At 41.2% G+C, this 19,494-nt stretch overlaps 1 protein-coding gene across 1 annotated transcript in view; it reads right to left on the minus strand.

The window, feature by feature from the left end:
• Positions 1-19,239, minus strand: part of LOC308254431 (leucine-rich repeat-containing protein 37B-like) — a 30,518-nt gene extending 11,279 nt beyond the window's left edge. The window contains exons 1-7 of the mRNA XM_080680531.1: positions 18,132-19,239; positions 14,422-14,493; positions 11,179-11,250; positions 8,061-8,132; positions 6,905-6,985; positions 5,624-5,695; positions 4,952-5,026 (exon numbers count right to left, since the gene is read on the minus strand). Of these exons, the coding sequence (XP_080536657.1) occupies positions 4,952-5,026; positions 5,624-5,695; positions 6,905-6,985; positions 8,061-8,132; positions 11,179-11,250; positions 14,422-14,493; positions 18,132-18,424 (737 nt within the window). The 5' untranslated portion in view covers positions 18,425-19,239. The remainder of the gene's footprint in view (positions 1-4,951; positions 5,027-5,623; positions 5,696-6,904; positions 6,986-8,060; positions 8,133-11,178; positions 11,251-14,421; positions 14,494-18,131) is intronic.
• Positions 19,240-19,494: the final 255 nt, after the last annotated feature.

A 19,494-nucleotide genomic window follows, 5' to 3' on the forward strand; every position in this document is an offset into this window, starting at 1 on the left:
ACAATTTCAAAACTACAACTAAAAGACAGAACGGACACCATCCAGAACCACAGGAAAGCTGGCTGAGTGAAAATTCTACAACTAGAAGGAAAGAGAAAAGCTCACAGAGAATTGGAGGTACGGCAAAGGGTCTTGGTGCGCGCAGAGAGGAAGGGCGGCTGAGAGCCTGGCTGACTTTCTTTGGCGGAAGGGGGAAGGAAGCCCCCAACCGCACTGAACCCCAGTTCTGACTGCACTGAACCCCAGTTCCGGGCGAGCCCCTGGGGACCCACGCTCTTGTGGGGGGAGTCTGGACTCTCGGGCGGAGACTCGGGAGCCGGGGAAGGCGGAAGACTGAAAGTGCATGCGCGCCAGTGCGCACAAAGGCTGCGGAGGTTGCCACAGGCTTTCTCTAGTGGAAGGGAGTCAGAGGCTCCTAAATGCACTGAGCCCCAGTTCTGACTGCAGTGAACCCCAGTTCCAGGCGAGCCCCTGGGGACCCACGCTCTTGTGGGGGGAGTCTGGACTCTCGGGCGGAGACTCGGGAGCCGGGGAAGGTGGAGGACTGAAAGTGCACGCGCGCCAGTGCGCACAAACGTTGCGGAGGTTGCCACAGGCTTTCCCTAGTGGAAGGGAGTCAGAGGCTCCTGACGGCACTGAGCCCCAGTTCTGACTGCAGTGAACCCCAGATCCAGGCGAGCCCCTGGGGACCCACGCTCTTGTGGGGGGAGTCTGGACTCTCGGGCGGAGACTCGGGAGCCGGGGAAGGTGGAGGACTGAAGGCACGCAAGGGCAAGGCTGACGGGAAGCCAAGACTGAGACTCTACCCCATCCAAGCTGAGCACAGAGGCTATTGCAATTTGGCAAGTCTAATCCTATAAGGCTGTCTCCAGCACCGAACTTCTCCCAGCATAGACACAGCTGATCCTTACAGCCAACTGGCCCGGAGGTCAATTCTTCCCAGTGATACCAACAACAATAAAGACTTAATTACAACAAGGCTGTACACACAGTCCACAAAGGGGTGCACCAAGAGTGTCCACCTCAGGTTAACTGGGGAGGCAGACCCACTGGGCCATATTGGAAACCTAGCACACAAATCTACCTTACCAACTCAGGGAAGCAGTGAAAATGCGGCGTCAAAGAATCAGATCACAAACGAAAGAAATGGAGGAAAACAAACGACTGGATATAGAATTCAAAACCACGGTTATAAGGCTTTTTAAGAATATCCTAGAAAAGGCCGATAAATATAACGAGACCCTCGAAGATATGAAAAAGGACCAACTAGAAATTAAACATACACTGACTGAAATAAAAAATATTATACAGAGACCCAAAAACAGACAAGAGGAACACAAAAATCAAGTCAAAGAATTGAATTACAAAGAAGCAAAAAACACTCAACCGAAAAAGCAAAAAGCAAAAAAAAAAAATCCAAAAAGTTGAAGATAATGTAAGAAGACTCTGGGACAACTTCAAGCGTACCAACATCAGAATTATGGGGGTGCCAGAAGAAGAGAGAGAGCAAGATACTGAAAACCTATTTGAAGAAATAATGACCGAAAACTTCCCCCACCTGGTGAAAGAAATAGACTTACAAGTCCAGGAAGCCCACAGAACCCCAAACAAAAGGAATCCAAAGAGGACCACACCAAGACACATCATAATTAAAATGCCAAGAGCAAAAGACAAAGAAAGAATATTAAAAGCAGCAAGAGAAAAACAGTTAGTTACCTACAAGGGAGCACCCATACGACTGTCAGCTGACTTTTCAACAGAAACTATGCAGGCCAGACGGGAGTGGCAAGAAATTTTCAATGTGATGAATAGCAAGAACCTACAACCAAGATTACTCTACCCAGCAAAGCTATCATTTAGAATTGAAGGGCAGATAAAGAGTTTCACAGACAAGAAAAAGCTAAAGGAGTTCATCACCACCAAACCAGTATTATATGAAATGCTGAAAGGTATTCTTAAAGAAGAGAAAGAAAAAAAAAGTAAAGATAAAAATTATGAACAACAAATACATATCTATCAACAAGTGAACCTAAAAATCAAGTGAATTAAAAACCTGAGGGACAGAATAATCTGGTGAATATAATAGAATCAGGGGCATAGAAAGGGAGTGGACTGATAATTCTCAGGGGGAAAGGGGTATGGGGGGTTCATGAAGAGACTGGACAAAAATCATACACCTATGGATGAGGACAGTCGGGGGGAGGTAAGGGCAGAAGGTGGGGTGGGAAATGGGTGGAGGGGAGATATGGGGGGAAAAAGGAGAAATAATTGTAATAATCTGAATAAAGATTTATTTAAAAAAAAATTAGAACAACTCAAATAGCCATCAATGTTGAAAAACACTAATATATCTATATATATTGGAATACTATTCAGCAATAAAAAGAAATGAATTATTGATATGCAAAACAACATGTACTAATCCTATATAATAAATAGGTAATATACAAATTGACCATCACTCCAACACACAAGATGGCTGCCCCCATGTGGTCAAAGATGGCCGCCCCCATGTGGACACAAGATGGCCACTACAAGAGGGCCAGCAGGGGAGGGAAGTTGTGGGTGACCAGGCCAGCAGGGGAGGGCATTTAGCGGCAACCAGGCTGGCAAGGGAGGGCAATTAGGGGAGACCGGGCCAGCCGGGGAGGGCAGTTGGGGGCGACCAGGACTGCAGTGGAGGACAGTTAGGGGTGACTAGGCTGGCAGAGGAAGGCTGTTAGTGGTGACCAGGCTGGCAATGGAGGGAAGTTAGGGGCAACCAAGCTGGCAAGAGAGGGCAGTTAAGGGTAACCAGGCCAGCAGGGGAGGGAAGTTGGGGGCAACCAGGCCAGCAGGGGAGAACAGTTAGGGGCAACCAGGCTGGCAGGGGAGGGCAGTTGGGGTGACCAGGCCTGCAGGGGAAGGCAGTTAGTGGCAATCAGGCCGGCAGGGGAGCAGTTAGGCATCAATCAGGCTGATAGGGGAGTGGTTAGGGGGTGATCAGGCTGGCAGGCAGAAGCTGTTAGGGGCAATCAGGCAGGCAGGCAGGTGAGCGGTTGGGAGTCAGCAGTCCTGGATTGTAAGAGGGATGTCAGACTGCCTGTTTAGGCCCGATCCCAGTGGGTCGGGCCTAAACGGGCAGTCTGACATCCCTCAAGGGGTCCCAGATTGGAGAGGGTGCAGGCTGGGCTGAAGGACACACCCCTCACCCCTGTGCACAAATTTTGTGCACCGGACCTCTAGTTTTATAAAATAAAAGGCTAATATGCAAATCGACAAAACAGCGGAACAATCGGTCGCTATGATGCATACTGACCACCAAGGGGTAGACACTCAACACAGGAGCTGTACCCTGGTGGTCAGTGTGCTCCCACAGGGAGAGAGCCTCTCAGCCAGAAGCTGGGCTCACAACTGGCGAGTGCAGCAGTGGTGGTGGCAGCCTCTCCTGCCTCCACAGCTGTGCCAAGGATGTCCGATTGCCGGCTTAGCTTGCACCCTACAGGGAGCGGGCCTAAGCTGTCAGTTGGGCATCCCCCGAGAGCTGGACTAAGAGACTCCCCCTCCAGTGCACGTATTTCATGCACTAGGCCTCTAGTCTTAAAATAATCATCTGAGTAAAGGAAGGCAGTTATAAAAGAGTAGATAGTATATAATTCCATTTATATAAAATTCTAGAAAATGCAAACTAACCAATAGCAACACAAAGCAGATCAATGGTTGCACAGAAATTGGGGAGGGCAAGGAGGAGTGGGAAGGAAGAATTATAAAAGGGACATGATGAAGCTTTGATGTGTGTCTCTCACACTGATGTTTCTCTCTCTCTCTCTCTCTCTCTCTCTCTCTCTCTCTCTCTCTATTTCTTCTCTCTTCCCTTCACCCCACTCTCTTCCTCCCTTCCACCCACACTAAAAAAGGGAAATATATCTCCTGGTGAGTATTAAAAACAAATAAACACACACACTCTGAAAACTTAATAATAAGATAAATATCCAATTAAAATGTATTTGAACAGACATTCCATTGAAAAATATATTTTCACACAGACATTCCACACCATCAGCTATTAGAGAAATGCAAGTTAAAACCACACTGCAATACAAATACATTCCTACTAGAAAGGTTACTTTTAAAAAACAGAAATGTAAAGATTAGGGGAAAATGTGGAGCAATTGCAACTCTCATCTACCGCTGGTGGGAAGGCAAGATGGTACAACCACTTTAGAACACAGTTTATCAGTTTCTTTACTAGTTAGATATGCACTCTGCATATGATGCACCAACCCCACCCTTAGGTATTTTACCCCAAAGCAATGAAAACGTATGTTCACACATAGATCTGCATGTGAGTATTTTTAGATGTTTATTCATAATAGCCAAAAAACTAGAAACAACTCAAATATCCATTACCTGATTACTGCATAAACAAACTGGCATATACACACAATGGGAAAACTATGCAGCAATAAAAAAGAAATGTACTACTGACAAATGCCACAACATAGATGGATCTCAGAAGGATTATGCTACATGAAAGAAGCCAAACACAGAAAGCTACACCCTACATCAAGCATGTCAAACTCGCGGCCCACGGCCACATGCCTCATTTATTTGCCCATGTTAGCCTTTGAGTTTGACATACTTGCTCTACATGATTTCATTTATAAGACACTGTAAAAGGCAGGACTCTAACAACAAAAATCAGACTTGTGCTTGTCGGGCTGGAGGTGGGAGGAGGAACTGACTGCAAAGAAACAGGAGGGGCCTTTTGGGGTGAAAAAAGTGTTCTGGATCTCTTATGTGATGGAGGTACATTTATAAAACCACACATTTATCAAAACTCACTAACTGTACACTTTAAAAGATTGACTTACATAAATAAAAATTATACCTCAATAAACCTGACTTGAGAAAATAAGAAAGCAAACCTAAAAGAACTAAGTGAAAATAAATATAAGAAAAATCAACTTACAGTTTTTCTAATTCAGGAGTCGTCATGAGAATGTTATCAAGTGTTGTAAATGTCACTTGTGTTGTTCCCATGTCTCTGAAGGAGAAAGACCAAACATGCATGATATGGACCCAAAGACAAAAATTCTATTCCTAAAAAGACACTTAACAACATCTGTTTACTTAAATTCTGGCTTCTCTGTCAATCCAGCTCCATAATTCAAGGTGCTTTAAGTTCCATAGATAATCATTTTAGAGAGCTCTTCTTGAAGAAATTTAAATTTATTTACATCATCACATTAATCTGGTGAACAGTACAATCTGTTATTTTGTTTTTGTGTTACTATCATCCTACTTCTCATTCTCTGTTGCAGCCACTATTTGATCACTCTTTAAAAAATAACATAATGTACAACTTAGTCCTTTTTTCCTTCTGAGACCCATGGTATTTCTACATGCATCCACATGTTTCATGTCTGAGTGTGTTCTTCAACACTGCTCCCTTCCTCTGCTGGCTGCCTTGCCCTTGTACAGTCTTTCTTTATCACTTTTCTGTGCCAATAAATCATTTTCAATAACCCAGTTAAAAGGTAAATTATGAGTTTTTTGTAAAAATGCAAAATAGTTCATCTTTGACAAAAGTAAGAAAGAACAGAAATCATCTCATGAGCCATGAAATTGTTGCAATACTTACAAATATTTCAACGCTGGCAAATTAAAAAGATATGGATCTTGAACAGTCATCAGGGGATTATGGTGGAGAATTCTGAAAAATGCAATAGAATTAAAATTGTCTGCATTTTTAATAACTGCTATCAAAGTTTATATTCTTTTGGTTGGTTCAAAACATGAAGGTTGAAAAAAATCATTTTCTATCTATTCCCAGAGATCACCCTTAGAACTGTAAAGCATTCTCTTTTGTTCTTAATCTCACCTGAGGATATTTTTTTCCACTGCTTTTTTAAAGAGAGTGAGAGAGAGAGAGAAAAAGAACATCAATGTGAGAGAGACACATCCATTGGTTGCCTCCACCACATGACCCAACCAGGGCCAGGGATAGAACCTTGACCAGGTATCGAACCCGCAACCCCTTGTTGTATTTGCCAGTGCTCCAACACTGTATAACACGGGCCAGGGCTATAAAGGATTCTTTTTTGGGGAACTACCCAAGTCTCTAAATGATAAAGTGGAGAAGAGAAAGTAAAAAAAAGAAGTGGATAGCAAAGAAAAATATACTGAAGAACTTTTCAGATTGAAAACCCTATTAGTGACTATGCTGATAGGAAGCTACTGCTCTATAGGCAGTGCCATTTCTAAAGTCCTCATAATTCAAGGTGCTTTCCTTTCGTCTCCAGAAATTTTTAAAAATCCAGTTTAAACCACCCAGTTAAAGAGAAAAATAGAACTAATTCCTTGGTTTTGGAGCCACAAAATGGGATAGATCTAAGAGGAAGTGGTGAAAGCCATGCCATGCTCCTATCACATACACCCATGTGTATTCTTGCATCACAGGCTTTGTTATAATGTATGTAATCACCTATTTACTTGTCAATTTCTTGGACTGTTAGTGCCTGACATTTCCTAGGTATTTAATAGATGGTTGTTTAACAAATAAATAACATTTTGATTACAGATCAATAAAATAAATAAATTTGTTAATTGACACAAATTTTTATTCCCAATGCTGAAATAAATTGTCCTCTTAAGTCTCCCCCCCCCAACACACCCCTCAATTCTTTAAAACAAACAAGCCCATGCCAAAGGTTCTGGGAAAGCAGAGCAGGGCATATATCAGTTAGACAAGTCTCTTGGACTCTTTGTACCTTAGATTCCTCATTTTAAAAAGAAAAAAAAAAGAATGGCTCTTAAGCCATCCTTTTCTGAGTTCAAACTGAGCTTATACCCAGCCAACCAACCACTGTATGATGTTTTTACACATAGCTTTTTACATGTGTTCATCTTCTATTTCACTTACAATTTGTGTAATAGCTGCATTCCATGCCAGGTCTGAAATGTCCCAAAGTTCACTTTCGTGATTAAATTACAACCAAGATTTCTATAAAAAAAAGATACAAGCAAATGAAGAGGGAAAAAATCCTTTCAGATCACTTATCCTTTAGCAGAGATTCTAATTTATATATGATAAAACAACCTCAATACTCCCTCTATACACTAAAAATGCTTACTGTGGGAGATATTTGCTTATGGTTTATGCCTTCATGTTTATACATGTGGTGCATTAGATACAAAAAATGCTTGTATTCACTGATCTATATTTCTCTGAAATGAGGTTACACTACCTCAACACTATTGTCATTTTGGGCTAGAAAATTCTTTATTCTGGGGAACTTTCCTTTGTCTTCAACAATAATTCTGGCCTCTGCCACTAGATGCCAGTAGCAAATCTACAGTTCTGACAACTAAAACTCTCTGCATATTGCCAAGTGTCACCTGGGGCAAAATCACCCTAGTTGAGAACCACTGCTATAGAATGGTCCATTCTGTTTTTAACTTTTTGAGGAAACTCCATACTGTCTTCCACAGTGGCTGCACCAGTCTGCATTCCCACCAGCAGTGCAGGAGGGTTCCTTTTTCTTTACATCCTCGCCAGCACTTGTCGTTTGTTGATTTGATGATAGCCATTCTGACAGGTGTGAGATGGTATCTCATTATTGTTTTGATTTGCATCTCTCAGATGATTAGTGACGTTGAGCATGTTTTCATATGTCTCTGGACCTTCTGTATGTCCTCTTTTGAAAAGTGTCTATTTAGACTCTTTGCCCATTTTTGATTGAATCTTTTATCTTCCTTTTGTTAAAGTGTATGAGTTCTCCGTAAACTTTGGAGATTAAACCCTTATCAGAAATATCATTGGCAAATATGTTCTCCCATGCAGTGGGCTTTCTTGTTGTTTTGTTGATGGTTTCCTTTGCTGTGCAGATAGAATGGTTCATTCTGAATGTGAGAGAATTCTCACACTAATCTATGCTAGAGACAAATAGGATTTGCTACATAATTTTAGTAGTTTTTTACTAATAAAATTTTAATCTATTTCAAAATAAATAACAAAAAGGTTTACAATTATGTTTTATAAAATTTCTAAATACAATAAAGTTATATTTATAACTTACATATATTGCAAAAGAGGTAATGATTCAAATGCATTCCTTTCAATAAATTCTATTTTATTGCAGGACAAGTCCCTAGAAAAAGTAAAAGAAAAATAGTGCCTCAATTACTTACTAGGTATCTAATTAGTAGGAATAACTGGTAAGAGGTTAGAATAATATTGAATACACAGTTTTAGTCTAAACTCTAAACCTTAAGAATTGTAATTTGAACCATCCAGAGCCCTTACGCTGCCCTCACCTCTCTTAAGACTCTCACCTTCAGGATCTTCATAAATACAACATACAACTATAGATCTTGATAGATTTTGAAGGTAATTATTCCTGAGAGCAGAAGAATTTATTAGAAGACCCTTTGTGGTCTCATCAAATTTAGATTATGACCTCAAATTTATATCTTCATGTATATTTATAAATTTCTAACATTAAAAGAAATAGTCTCACATCTACACACCTTCCTGGATAACTTCTGTTTTTCTAGGCAAATTCAATACCAGAAGAAATAAAAGATACCTTTTCACATAACTTAAAAGGAAGTGACTGTTCTAAATAATACAGAACTTTGAACTAACGATACTTTCTATTATACTAATAGAAATTCATTTCTTATTTTACATTGCTTTAATACCCATCATCTAATTGCTTCAGTTGTACAGTGGTAGGACAACAGAAAACAACATGGTGCTGGATTTTTATTTGAAAACACCATCTCTCGTCTATAATTGACTGTCTTATTTCCATTGATTCCACTTGAGTCCCTCACTTTTCTCCTGGATGGGTATACCTGTCTTCTGGCTGGTGTTTCCATCTATAATCTCCCCCTTGCTAAACCATCCTGACACACAGTCACCAGATTAACACTCCAGAAGTGGTTCTCAAATACCAGCCAGCATCACTTGGGAACTTATTGAAGATGCAAATTCTCAGTCCGACTCTGGATCGACTGAATTAGTAACTGGGGGTGCAGCTTGAGTTTTTCAAGCCCCACAAGTGACTCTGTTGTAGGCTAAAGTTTCCCCTCGAGCACTGCTGTGATAACGTGGTTCTTGGCATTCAAAGCACTAGAAGATCCGGCTCTAATCTCCTACTCCCCCTAAGTGAACTCTACAGCTACTCAAGGTATTTTTTCCCAGGCTCCTTTTGCAAACTTGTTCTACTCAAGATGTCTGTCCCTTGATCCCCAAGAGCCCTTCAAGGTCCTGTTCAAACAGCATTGATCTACTGACATCTTTGCTGATCCAACGTAAAGTCTTTTTTCCCTCTGCTGCGACCAAAGCCAATTTATATACCCATTTCTTACAAAATTTTAATAGAGTTATTTTTGCATCCTATTTCCTCTGAGTATAACTTCTTAAAGTATGGACTGGGTCTTGCTCATCAGCATTGTCTACTGACATGCGAACAGGTGCAAACTGAAATATTTATAAAATAAACAAACAGCTGGTAAGTAGAGAGAGAAAAATGACTTTTAAAACAAATGTAGTTTTATTATTTCATGGCTCCCACCTGTGTGCCACTGCAGCACACTGTCTTCCACTTAGTACTTGTGCTCTATGGTTTGAGTTTATATGTCTATTTTCCCTATGAGATCATGAATTACCAGAAGGATAGGAACCCTGACGTACCTATCTTTGTGCCTTAGTTCTGGGTACAGTGCTTGGCATGTTCTTTTTTAGCTTGCTTACTGATTGGCATTTTTTAGTGGATGGGAATACTTACGCTGGCATGAAATAGTTAGCTTACAAAGTATTTCACAGTAGAAGTAATGAATGACCTAACCTATTGAGCAGTTATTTACTTCATTTTATTTCCTCCGAACTGTATGTAAGGTTTGGAAGTGAGATGCAAGACCAATACAAAAGTGGATGTCCCTCTGAAGCTTGAAAGGTTTATTTTATAATCCAAACGACTATTTTTAGTGTCAGGTGAGGCTCTTTGTACCTACTTCCCTTAAGCTTTCCATATTTGCAGAAAGAACCCATTTGCTAACTAGCATCATTAATTAGCTTAATAAGGATTAATGACATGCACAGCTCTGGGTGCCATGGACAAAGAATCATAATTGAGTTTTTATAGTAAAGAACATCTCCCTATTTCTAAGTAAACAGAATTACTGGGCAAGTATTTCTTCCTTGACAAGGAGGCTGAAGAGATTTTTATTTTGTAATTAGTGGATTTAGGGGCATTGCTGATATACTTTCTTAGTATAGACATTTCTAACAATACAACTTAACCATCATTTTAAGCATTTACTTTTAGTATTGGTATAACAATTCCTGCATTGAAATCCTCAACACCAGTCTGCTCTCTTCATAATTTAATATGTTCGTAATAATATCATTTACATGATTCATCTGCTTAAACATTTAATGTGCAAATGTTAATCTAATTTAGATTTAATTATAACAAAATTATGGGTTAATGGCATTCAAATTAATATAAATGTTTTATATTTTCTTGTCCTATAGGAGACAATTTGAGGTTAAGCTAAATCCCTCTCATTTTACTAAATCAATATTTTAAAACCTTTTATGTTAAGGCCAGACAGTGAATATTTTAGGCTTTGCAGGCCACAAATAGTCTGTCTTGCATATTCTTGTTTCTTTTCTTTCAAAGCACTTTAAAAGTGTAAAAATCATTCTTAACTTATGTGCTGTAAGAAACAAACAACCTGGGGGTTTGGGGGTGGCCGCGGAGAGATCAATGGGGGAAAAAGGAGACTTATGTAATACTTTAAAAAATAAAGAATTTAAGTTTAAAAAAAAAGAAACAAACAATCATAGACCCAATTTGATCCATGGTCCCTAAACTAAATATAAATATAAGCAGATGGTATATGAACACTTACATAACAAGGCTCATATGGGTGTGTATCATTACTCAGACCTCATCACCACTTTTACTCCATAACTGAAGAGATTTTCCTATCTATATTTTGTCTAGAGGACCGTGAAACTGAAAATGCATAGGAGATATTAAATTCTTGAAAGGAGCTACACAGACTTAAGGAATTGTAGAATTTTACTGCTGGGAGAAATTGTAGAGATTATTTCATTTGAACCCCTTATTTATTTTATTGATAATATAACTAAAAACTCATAAGTAAATACAGTTAACTTACAAATACTGGAGGGAAAGCAGGCCTTCAAATGAATCTTTATGTAATGATTTTAAATGATTTCCACTGAGATTTCTGAAAAATGAAAAGGTCATTTCTGGATCAAAATGCAAAATAACTACAACTATTTACTGCACAGAAATATATATGGGGAAACCTGGGTAATGGTGCCACCCTAATTTTTATTTAACTGAAGGAAGATAATTTTTTTTTTTATTCAAACCTTTCTTCTCAGGTACTCTTTGTGCAAACAATGGACCATTCTAGAATTGATAAACTTTCCTTCCACATCTTTTTCTCCAAAGAACTTAACCAATACTTGAAATTACATCAATCTAGTTTATATATATATATATATATATATATATATATATATATATATATTCATTGTCATATTATATACTTGTAAACCCATTGAGAACTGGTGTAATTTGTCTGTTTTATTCTTGGGCCTATAATCCTGGCACATAAAACAGTTCCTGACATGTAGCAGATGTTCCATAAAAACTTTTTCCATGATTTCAGAAAATGACAGACATCATTTTCAGTATACTATTTTTATTTAAAGCAAATCATCCATTTACCATGACTCATGAAGGTAAGGACAGCTTTATAGGCAAGGAAATGTCTTTCTTCTCCCCTACATTTGTGACTCTTAATCTTTAGAGACAAGATTCCCTAGAAAACTGCACTATCTTGAATAAATGCAAAAGTGTGCATGTAATTTCCAGTTGTTGATTATCCCTTTAGGGCAGAGGTCTGTGAATAGGATTGAATGGGTTGAATTCAGGGGGCAAAACCTGAATGGGAAATAAAATTACATCTCTATTTTCACAAGCCTCTACCTAAAATTAGCATTGCCTTGCATTGTGAATGTAGCCACAAATCATAGTAGATTAGCAGCAGAGTAGTTCATTGGGTCTCCAATAAAATCACAGATATTTTCATATAACGTATTTGTTGCACGTAACTCAAAATATCATTTATTAATTCTCATCACTACCTTGAAGTTATAATAGTTATTAGACCAAGTACTATAGCTTGTGTTATTTAATATAAGAGAAGCAGATCTGCCATGGCTGGTTTTGCTTAGCGGTTAGAGTGTTGGCCAATGGACCAAAAGGTCATGGGTTCGATTTCCCGTCAAGGGCACATAACATGGTGGCAGATTCAATCCCTGGCCCCAAACCAGCAGGAGGCAGTCAATCGATATATCTTTCTCATGTCTTTCTTTCTTTCTTTCTCTCTCTTTCCCTCTTTCCACTCTCTCTAAAAAATATTAATAAAAAAATATCTTCAGGCGAGGATTAAATAAAAGCATAAAAAAGAGAAGTAGTATCAATAATATTGCTTTCATTTAAAAAATATTTTTATTGATTTTACAGAGAAAGTCAGAGGTAGAGAGAGAGAGAGAGAGAAACATCAATGATAAGAGAGAATCATTGATTGGCTGCCTCCTGCACAGCCCACACTGGGAATTGAGCCCGCAACCGGGCATGTGTCCTCAACGGGAATCCCACCGTGACCTCCTGGTTCATAGGTTGACAATCAACCACTGAGCCACGCTGGCTGGCCTATCAGTAATCTTTTTTAAAAAATATTTTGGCACTAGCTAGTTTGGCACAGTGGATAGAGCGTCCACCTGTGGACCAGAGGGTCCCGGGTTCAATTCCAGACAAGGGCATGTACCTTGGTGGCAGGCTCTTCCCCAGCCCAAGCCCTGGTTGGGGCTCATGCAGGAAGCAACCAATCGATGTGATGTGTCTCTCTCACATGGTTATTTCTCTCTGTCTTTACCTCTCTCTCACACTCTCTCTAAAAATCAATGGGAAAATATCCTCAGGTGAGGATTAAAAAAAGAATAATCATAGAAAAATAAAAAAATTTTGAAATCTACATTTTAATAATAGATTCCCTTTATTTTCACATATATTTTAACTTATAAATCATTTAAAAACATAGTCCTCAAGAAAATAAGCTTCTGCAGATCACGTGGGAGGAAAAATGGTTAAGAAATGGTGCACTGGGGGGTCCATTGACTCTAAGTAAGAAACCTCTCCCTTACAAGGTATAAATCTCAAGCTAACTTAGAAATCTTCAAACCTGCCCGGCTAGCATGGCTCAGTGGTTGAGTGTCAACCTATGAACCAGGAAGTCACGGTCTGATTCCCAGTATAGTACATGCCCAGATTGCGGGCTCAATCCCCAGTGTAGGGTGTGTAGGAGGCAGCCGATTAATGGATTCTCTCTCATCATGGATGTTTCTGTCTCTCCCTCCCTCTACCTTTCTGAAATCAATAAAAAAATATCTGAAAGAAACAAATGTTCAATAAATATATGAAGGTATCTGAATTCACAAGTAATCAGAAAAATTCAAACTTAGGTGGGACCGCCTTTATTCACCCATTAGATCAGCCAAAAAAATGAAGACTATCTAGTGGTGGAAGGATAGAGGAAACAAATACTGCAGTTGCCCACTGATTGGAGTGTAAGTTGGCATAATTTCTTTGAGGGCAATTAAAATGTTGTATCAATATACTTTCATCCCAACAATTCCATTTCTAAATATCTATTCTACATAAATACCTGCCCATGATCCCAAAGATGCATGTACAAGAATGTGTGTTGCATCAAATACATATAACAAGAAAACTGGACATAATCTAAATATCCATCAATAGGGGGATTATTAAACTATGGAATATTGTGGAATAGTTTAAATGAATTGGGTAACCCTCTCTGTATCAAGAAGGAAACACGTGTAAGATATATTATAAGGTGAAAGAATCAAGTGGTAGGATGTTACCACTTATGTAAAAAAAAAAAAAGATATGAAAATCACATAACATACCTATTTAGCTATCTGTAAATATGTATATAGGTAAATGCGTGGGAAAAGGTCTGTAAGGATATACTGGTATAGTAAACATAGGGTAGCAGTTATGTTAGGGTGGGGATGAGGGCACAGGCAAGGTTTTCATTATACCTGCTATTTTATTTTTATATATTAAAAAAATAATCATGTATTACTTCTTATAATGGAAAATAAGTTTAAATTGACTCTGATTTTAAAGAGGGCCTACCAAATTTAATTTTTAAAATAAACAAACTGCAATCAATAGACATTGATTTGGGATACAGCGGGGGTAATACCTTTTTTCAGAGCTATTGACCTCAATTCTGGACCAAGAAGAATCTTAAATACAGTTAGTTTTTTAAATTCGTTTCTGGAGAGAATATACTCACAGTTTCTCAACCAAATGGTATGACTTCCAAGTATCTTTACCGATGTAAGAAATAGCATTTCCCTGCAAGTTTCTGTGAAGAAACACAGTTAATATCATTGAGTAGATAAGAAACGAATGAACAGAATAAGTAAAACAATCATAGCAACCTTGATATTCAAATGCAGAAAACACAAGCTTTCTAATTTCTACAACTATCAGCTTCCCAGTTTGCACAATTAATAAAGACATAATGTGAGCTCTAGTTGGTCTGGCTCAGTAGACAGAGCATCAGCCTGTGGACTGAAGGGTCCCAGGTTCAATTCCAGTTAAAGGCATATGCCTGGGTTGCAGCTCAATCCCCAGTAGGGGGTGTGCAGTAAGCAGCCAATCAATGACTCTCTCTCATCATTGATGTTTCCATCTCTCTATCCCTCTCCCTTCCACTCTGAAATCAATAAAAATATATTTATAAAGGCATAATGTGGTGCCCCTGGCACAAACAATGAGGCATCTCCTCAGAACCTGAACTTCTTCTCTTGGATAGGTAATGCCAGTTAATTACTTTGAATGCATTTTTTCCAAAATCACTTGTTTCTAAAATAATTTCTTCTACAAATCAATGAGAAAAGCATAATAAAAAAGAAAAATGGCAAAAAATGTATTGTTTCAAGAAAATAAATGTTAAAGAAACCTTATGCCAGGCCACACTGACTCTTTGGCTCAGTGCCCTCTGTGGAAATCTCTCCAGGTGTTAGAAGGATAAGGGCAGTTAGAAATGAGGGGACTTATATGGAAGGCTCTTATAGACATATTTGACAGGGAAAAGCACAAATCACTGAGCAAGGAGTAAAGAATTAGCTCTTTGGGGGAAAAATGCAAAAAGAAAAGAGAAAGAATGAGATTAGAAGGATGGACACACACCAAAATGATAACAGGAGTGGTAGAAAGGGTTGGGTGGGATTTTCACATTAGTTTTATACTGTATATAAAAGCCAAGCGACCTGAGGACTGGCTGGTAGCTTTGACAGGCACTGACCACCAGGGGGTAGACGCTCAACACAGAAGCTGCCCCCTGGTGGTCAGTGCACTCCCACAGCGGAAGTGCCGCTCAGCTGACAGACGGGTGCCAGACACCTGGCTCACAGCTGGCAAGCTCAGCTGCAGCAGCGCGAACCTCTCCCACGGACACTCCCCCTGCGAGCCAGAGCAGTGGCACAGGGGAGGTGGAGACAGGCACAGTGGGACCCGGGTGAGCGGGAGCAGCATGGTGCCCAGCCCGGGCTCCAGCTCCTCCCTGGCTGCCTGCCTCTTCGTGCACTATTTCCTGCTGCGTGGGATCAATGCTGACAGAGGGCTGGAGCCCTAGGAGCTGGCAGTGCGCGGAGGTCCACTGATCCCAGCAGGCCAGGCCAAGGGTCCGTGCACTGGGCCTCTAGTATCCTATATAATTCTGTGACACTAAAAAAAAGCAAACCACAGCCCTGGGCTGGTTTGGCTCAGTGGAGAGAGCGTTGGCTTGCGGACTGTAAGGTCCCTGGTTCCATTCCAGTCAAGGGCATAAACTCGGGTTGCGGGCTCGGTCCCCAGTAGGGGGTGTGCAGGGGGCAGCCGATCTGATCAGTGATACTCTCTCATCATTGACGTTTCTCTCTCTCTCTCCCTCTCCCTTCCTCTCTGAAATTAATAAAAATGTGTTAAAAAAAGAAAAACCGCAAATAGTAAGAATGTGTCCATGAATTACAAGTGTTTAAAAGAAGCTGTTAAATTCCTGAGGTTCAGTTTCAAACACTAACTCTGTGGATGACTTTGAATCTTTAGCTTTGTCCTATTCCCTCAGCAATAACTTACCTATTCAGTTTACATATTTTTCAGGAAGGTCAGAAAAAGTCAGATAGCTGTCTGCCCCTCTGCCCAGTGGACATTTCCACTCAAGCAGAAGCCTTCTTGTTGCTTTATGCTCACCAATGAAAGATGCCCAAACTGAGCTCACCTCCTCATACTGGCTCTCTTTCCCAACTGCTGTATGTCCACCTGTCATACCACCGTCATTCTCCTCATCATCCAGGACAGAAATTTTCCAGGGTCATATTTGATCTTTCTCTTTCCTGTACGTCCCATCCCTCACTCCAGTCAGTTACCAAACCTTGTCAGGTCTTCCTTTATAGCGTTCCCTGGATTTTCTTTCTACTCCTGTTACAACCACTCTGATTCAGCGCCTTCTCACTTGACTCCTAGAGTATTCTATTTGGTCTCCCCGAGTTAAGACTTCCTCTCTGGATTGCTCTACCTATGGAATCTAAAATAATCCTCTTATTTTACTCATCTGTCTCTCTCACTTGAAAACTTTCAGTGGGTCTCCTTATCTCAGTTTAACTTCCAAACCCCTAGATCCGATAGTCAAGGTTTTTCATAATCATATTTTTCACTGCTTCCTAAACCAATTCTTTATAACCAGACTGGTCTATTAAGTCCTGATCATTCCTGTAGCCATGCCTTTGCCCTCACTTTTTTACCAAACCATAGCCACCCTTTAAGTGCCAGCTAAAGTTCTGGCTTATCCATGCAGCTTTTCCTGACTTCCATACCCCAATAACTACACATTCTGCTGAATTAGAGCACCTCTGGCCTGTATCTCTTTTACTACTTAATTATATATCACCTCCTTTTTTTAATGCATATTCCCTTTCTTCCCACCTACCATTGTCATGTTCCATAGACAATGTCATACTTCTGTGCCTCCCACAGTACTTAGACCTGGTTGGGCACAAAATGGGTGATTTATATAGAAAGCCAGGGGGCAAAGATAAGTTCTAGATATGAATGAGGGGTCAAATAATAGCCAACACAGACATATGTTAAGAACTCATATATGTACTATCCTATATAATAAAAGCATAACATGCAAATTGACCGAACAGTGGAACAACAGGTTGCTATGACGCGCACTGACCACCAGAGGCAGACGCTCAATGCAGAAGCTGCCCCTGGTGGTCAGTGCGCTCCCACAGGGTGAGCACTGCTCAGCCAGAAGACAGGCTCACAGCTGGCGAGTGCAGCAGCGGTGGCGGGAGCCTCTCCAACCTCTGCTGCAGGAAGGTGGTAAGGAGCAAGGGATCCTGGACTGCGAGAGCTCCAGACTGCAAGAGGAATGTCCCCCGAGGGGTCTTGACTGTGAGAAGGCGCAGGTTGGGCTGAGGGGACCCCCGCCCCTCCGTGCACGGATCTTGGGCACCGGGCCTCTAGTATATACAGTATATAGTACTTCTAAAACTCACTACAATCCTATGTAATGGTAACTATGTAATGTTCATTTTACACATGAGGAAATTGAGTCTCAACACTAATAAATGGGATACTAGGTTCAAACCCAGTCACTCTGGCTGTAGAATCTCTACTCTTAACCACTTTGTTGCACCACAACCAATGAGTCTGGGAGAGGGTCATGCTGCTGTAAAGAAAATGGAGCAAAAGTGGGAGGACAGTAGAGGTTAAGGAATGAAATGCTAGGGCTAAAAATATGGAAAAATAATATGGGCAATTATAAGCAAAAGACTGGTTAAGGAGGAGCAATAGTATTAAGGAGAATGACGATAAGGAATAGTTGTCAAAGATAAAAACAAAGTCATTCAACGTGGTTAGGGGGAGATGAGGAAGGCCCAGGAAGACCTCAAGGAAAAGGCTGCCATGTCAGCCAAGATGCAGAGAACAAATGAGAAAGGCAATGCTTACAAGACGGTGAAGGTGCCATTGTAGGTGCTGGGCTCTGGTACTGGCACTCTGTGGAGCCTCTGGTTTGAGCCAAAACCAATACACGACAGTGTCCCATTATTGCAGGAACAGAGCTCACATATGTTCATGGTGGCATTCTGTTCAGTCACTGGAGGAACTGTCTCTGATGACTCTGGTTGCTGAGTTATTGTAACTTCCAGGTCAAACGATAGAACTGTGGCTGTGACTTCAGAAAAAGTTGGCTGCTGAACCTGAACAAGTTCTGGATGTTGAAGTGTCACCTCAGGGTGCATTGGAGGAGCAATAGTCTGTTGCAGGGATGCAGCATCAGCCTCCAAAGTCGGTTCTGGAGTGATGGTGAGCTCCAGGTCCAAAGGTGGAAAGGTTGGTTGCTGAGCCTGCACAGTCTCTGGTGGTGGAAGTGTCACCTCAGGGTGCTTTGGAGGAGCTGTAGTCTGCTGCAGGGATGCATGTGCCTCCAAAGTCGGTTCTGGAGTGATGGTGAGCTCCAGGTCAAATGGTGTGAAGGTTGGCTGATGAGCCTGAACAGTCTCCGGTGGTGGAAGCGTCACCTCAGGGTGCTTTGCAGGAGATGCATTTGGCTGCAGGGCTGTAGCACCAGCCTCCAAAGTAGGTTCTGGAATGATGGGAAGTTCCAGTTCCAACGGTGGAAAGGTTGGCTGCTGAGCCAGAAGGGGCTCTGGAAGTGGAAATGTCACCCCAGGGTTTAGAGGAGGAGCTGCAGTCTGCTGCAGGGCTGTAGTTACAGCCCCCAAAGTATGTTCGGGAGTGATGGTGAGTCCCAGGTCCACAGGTGGAAAGGTGGGCCACTGAGCCTGAACAGGCTCTTGAAGTGGAAATGCCACCGCAGGGTGCTTTGGAGGAGCTGCAGTCTGCTTCAGGGCTGTAGTACCAGCCTCCGAAGTAGATTCTGGAGTGATGGTGAGTCCCAGGTCCACAGGTGGAAAGGTTGGCTGATGAGCCTGAACAGTCTCTGGACGTGGAAGTGTTACCAGAGGGTGCTTTGGAGGAGCTGCATTTGGCTGCAGGCCTGTAGCACCAGCCTCCAAAGTAGGTTCTGGAATGATGGGGAGTTCCAGTTCCAATGGTGGAAAGGTTGGCTCCTGAGCCTGAACGGGCTCTGGAAGTGGAAATGTCACCCCAGGGTTTAGTGGAGGAGCTGCAGTCTGCTGCAGGGCTGTAGCAGCAGCCCCCAAAGTATGTTCAGGAGTGATGGTGAGTCCCAGGTCCACAGGTGGAAAGGTGGGCCACTGAGCCTGAACAGTCTCTTGAAGTGGAAATGCCACCGCAGGGTGCTTTGGAGGAGCTGCAGTCTCCTTCAGGGCTGTAGCAGCAGCCCCCA

The sequence above is a fragment of the Plecotus auritus genome (genome assembly GCF_963455305.1).
Source record: "Plecotus auritus genome assembly, chromosome: 7".
Taxonomy (NCBI): Eukaryota; Metazoa; Chordata; class Mammalia; order Chiroptera; family Vespertilionidae; genus Plecotus; species Plecotus auritus.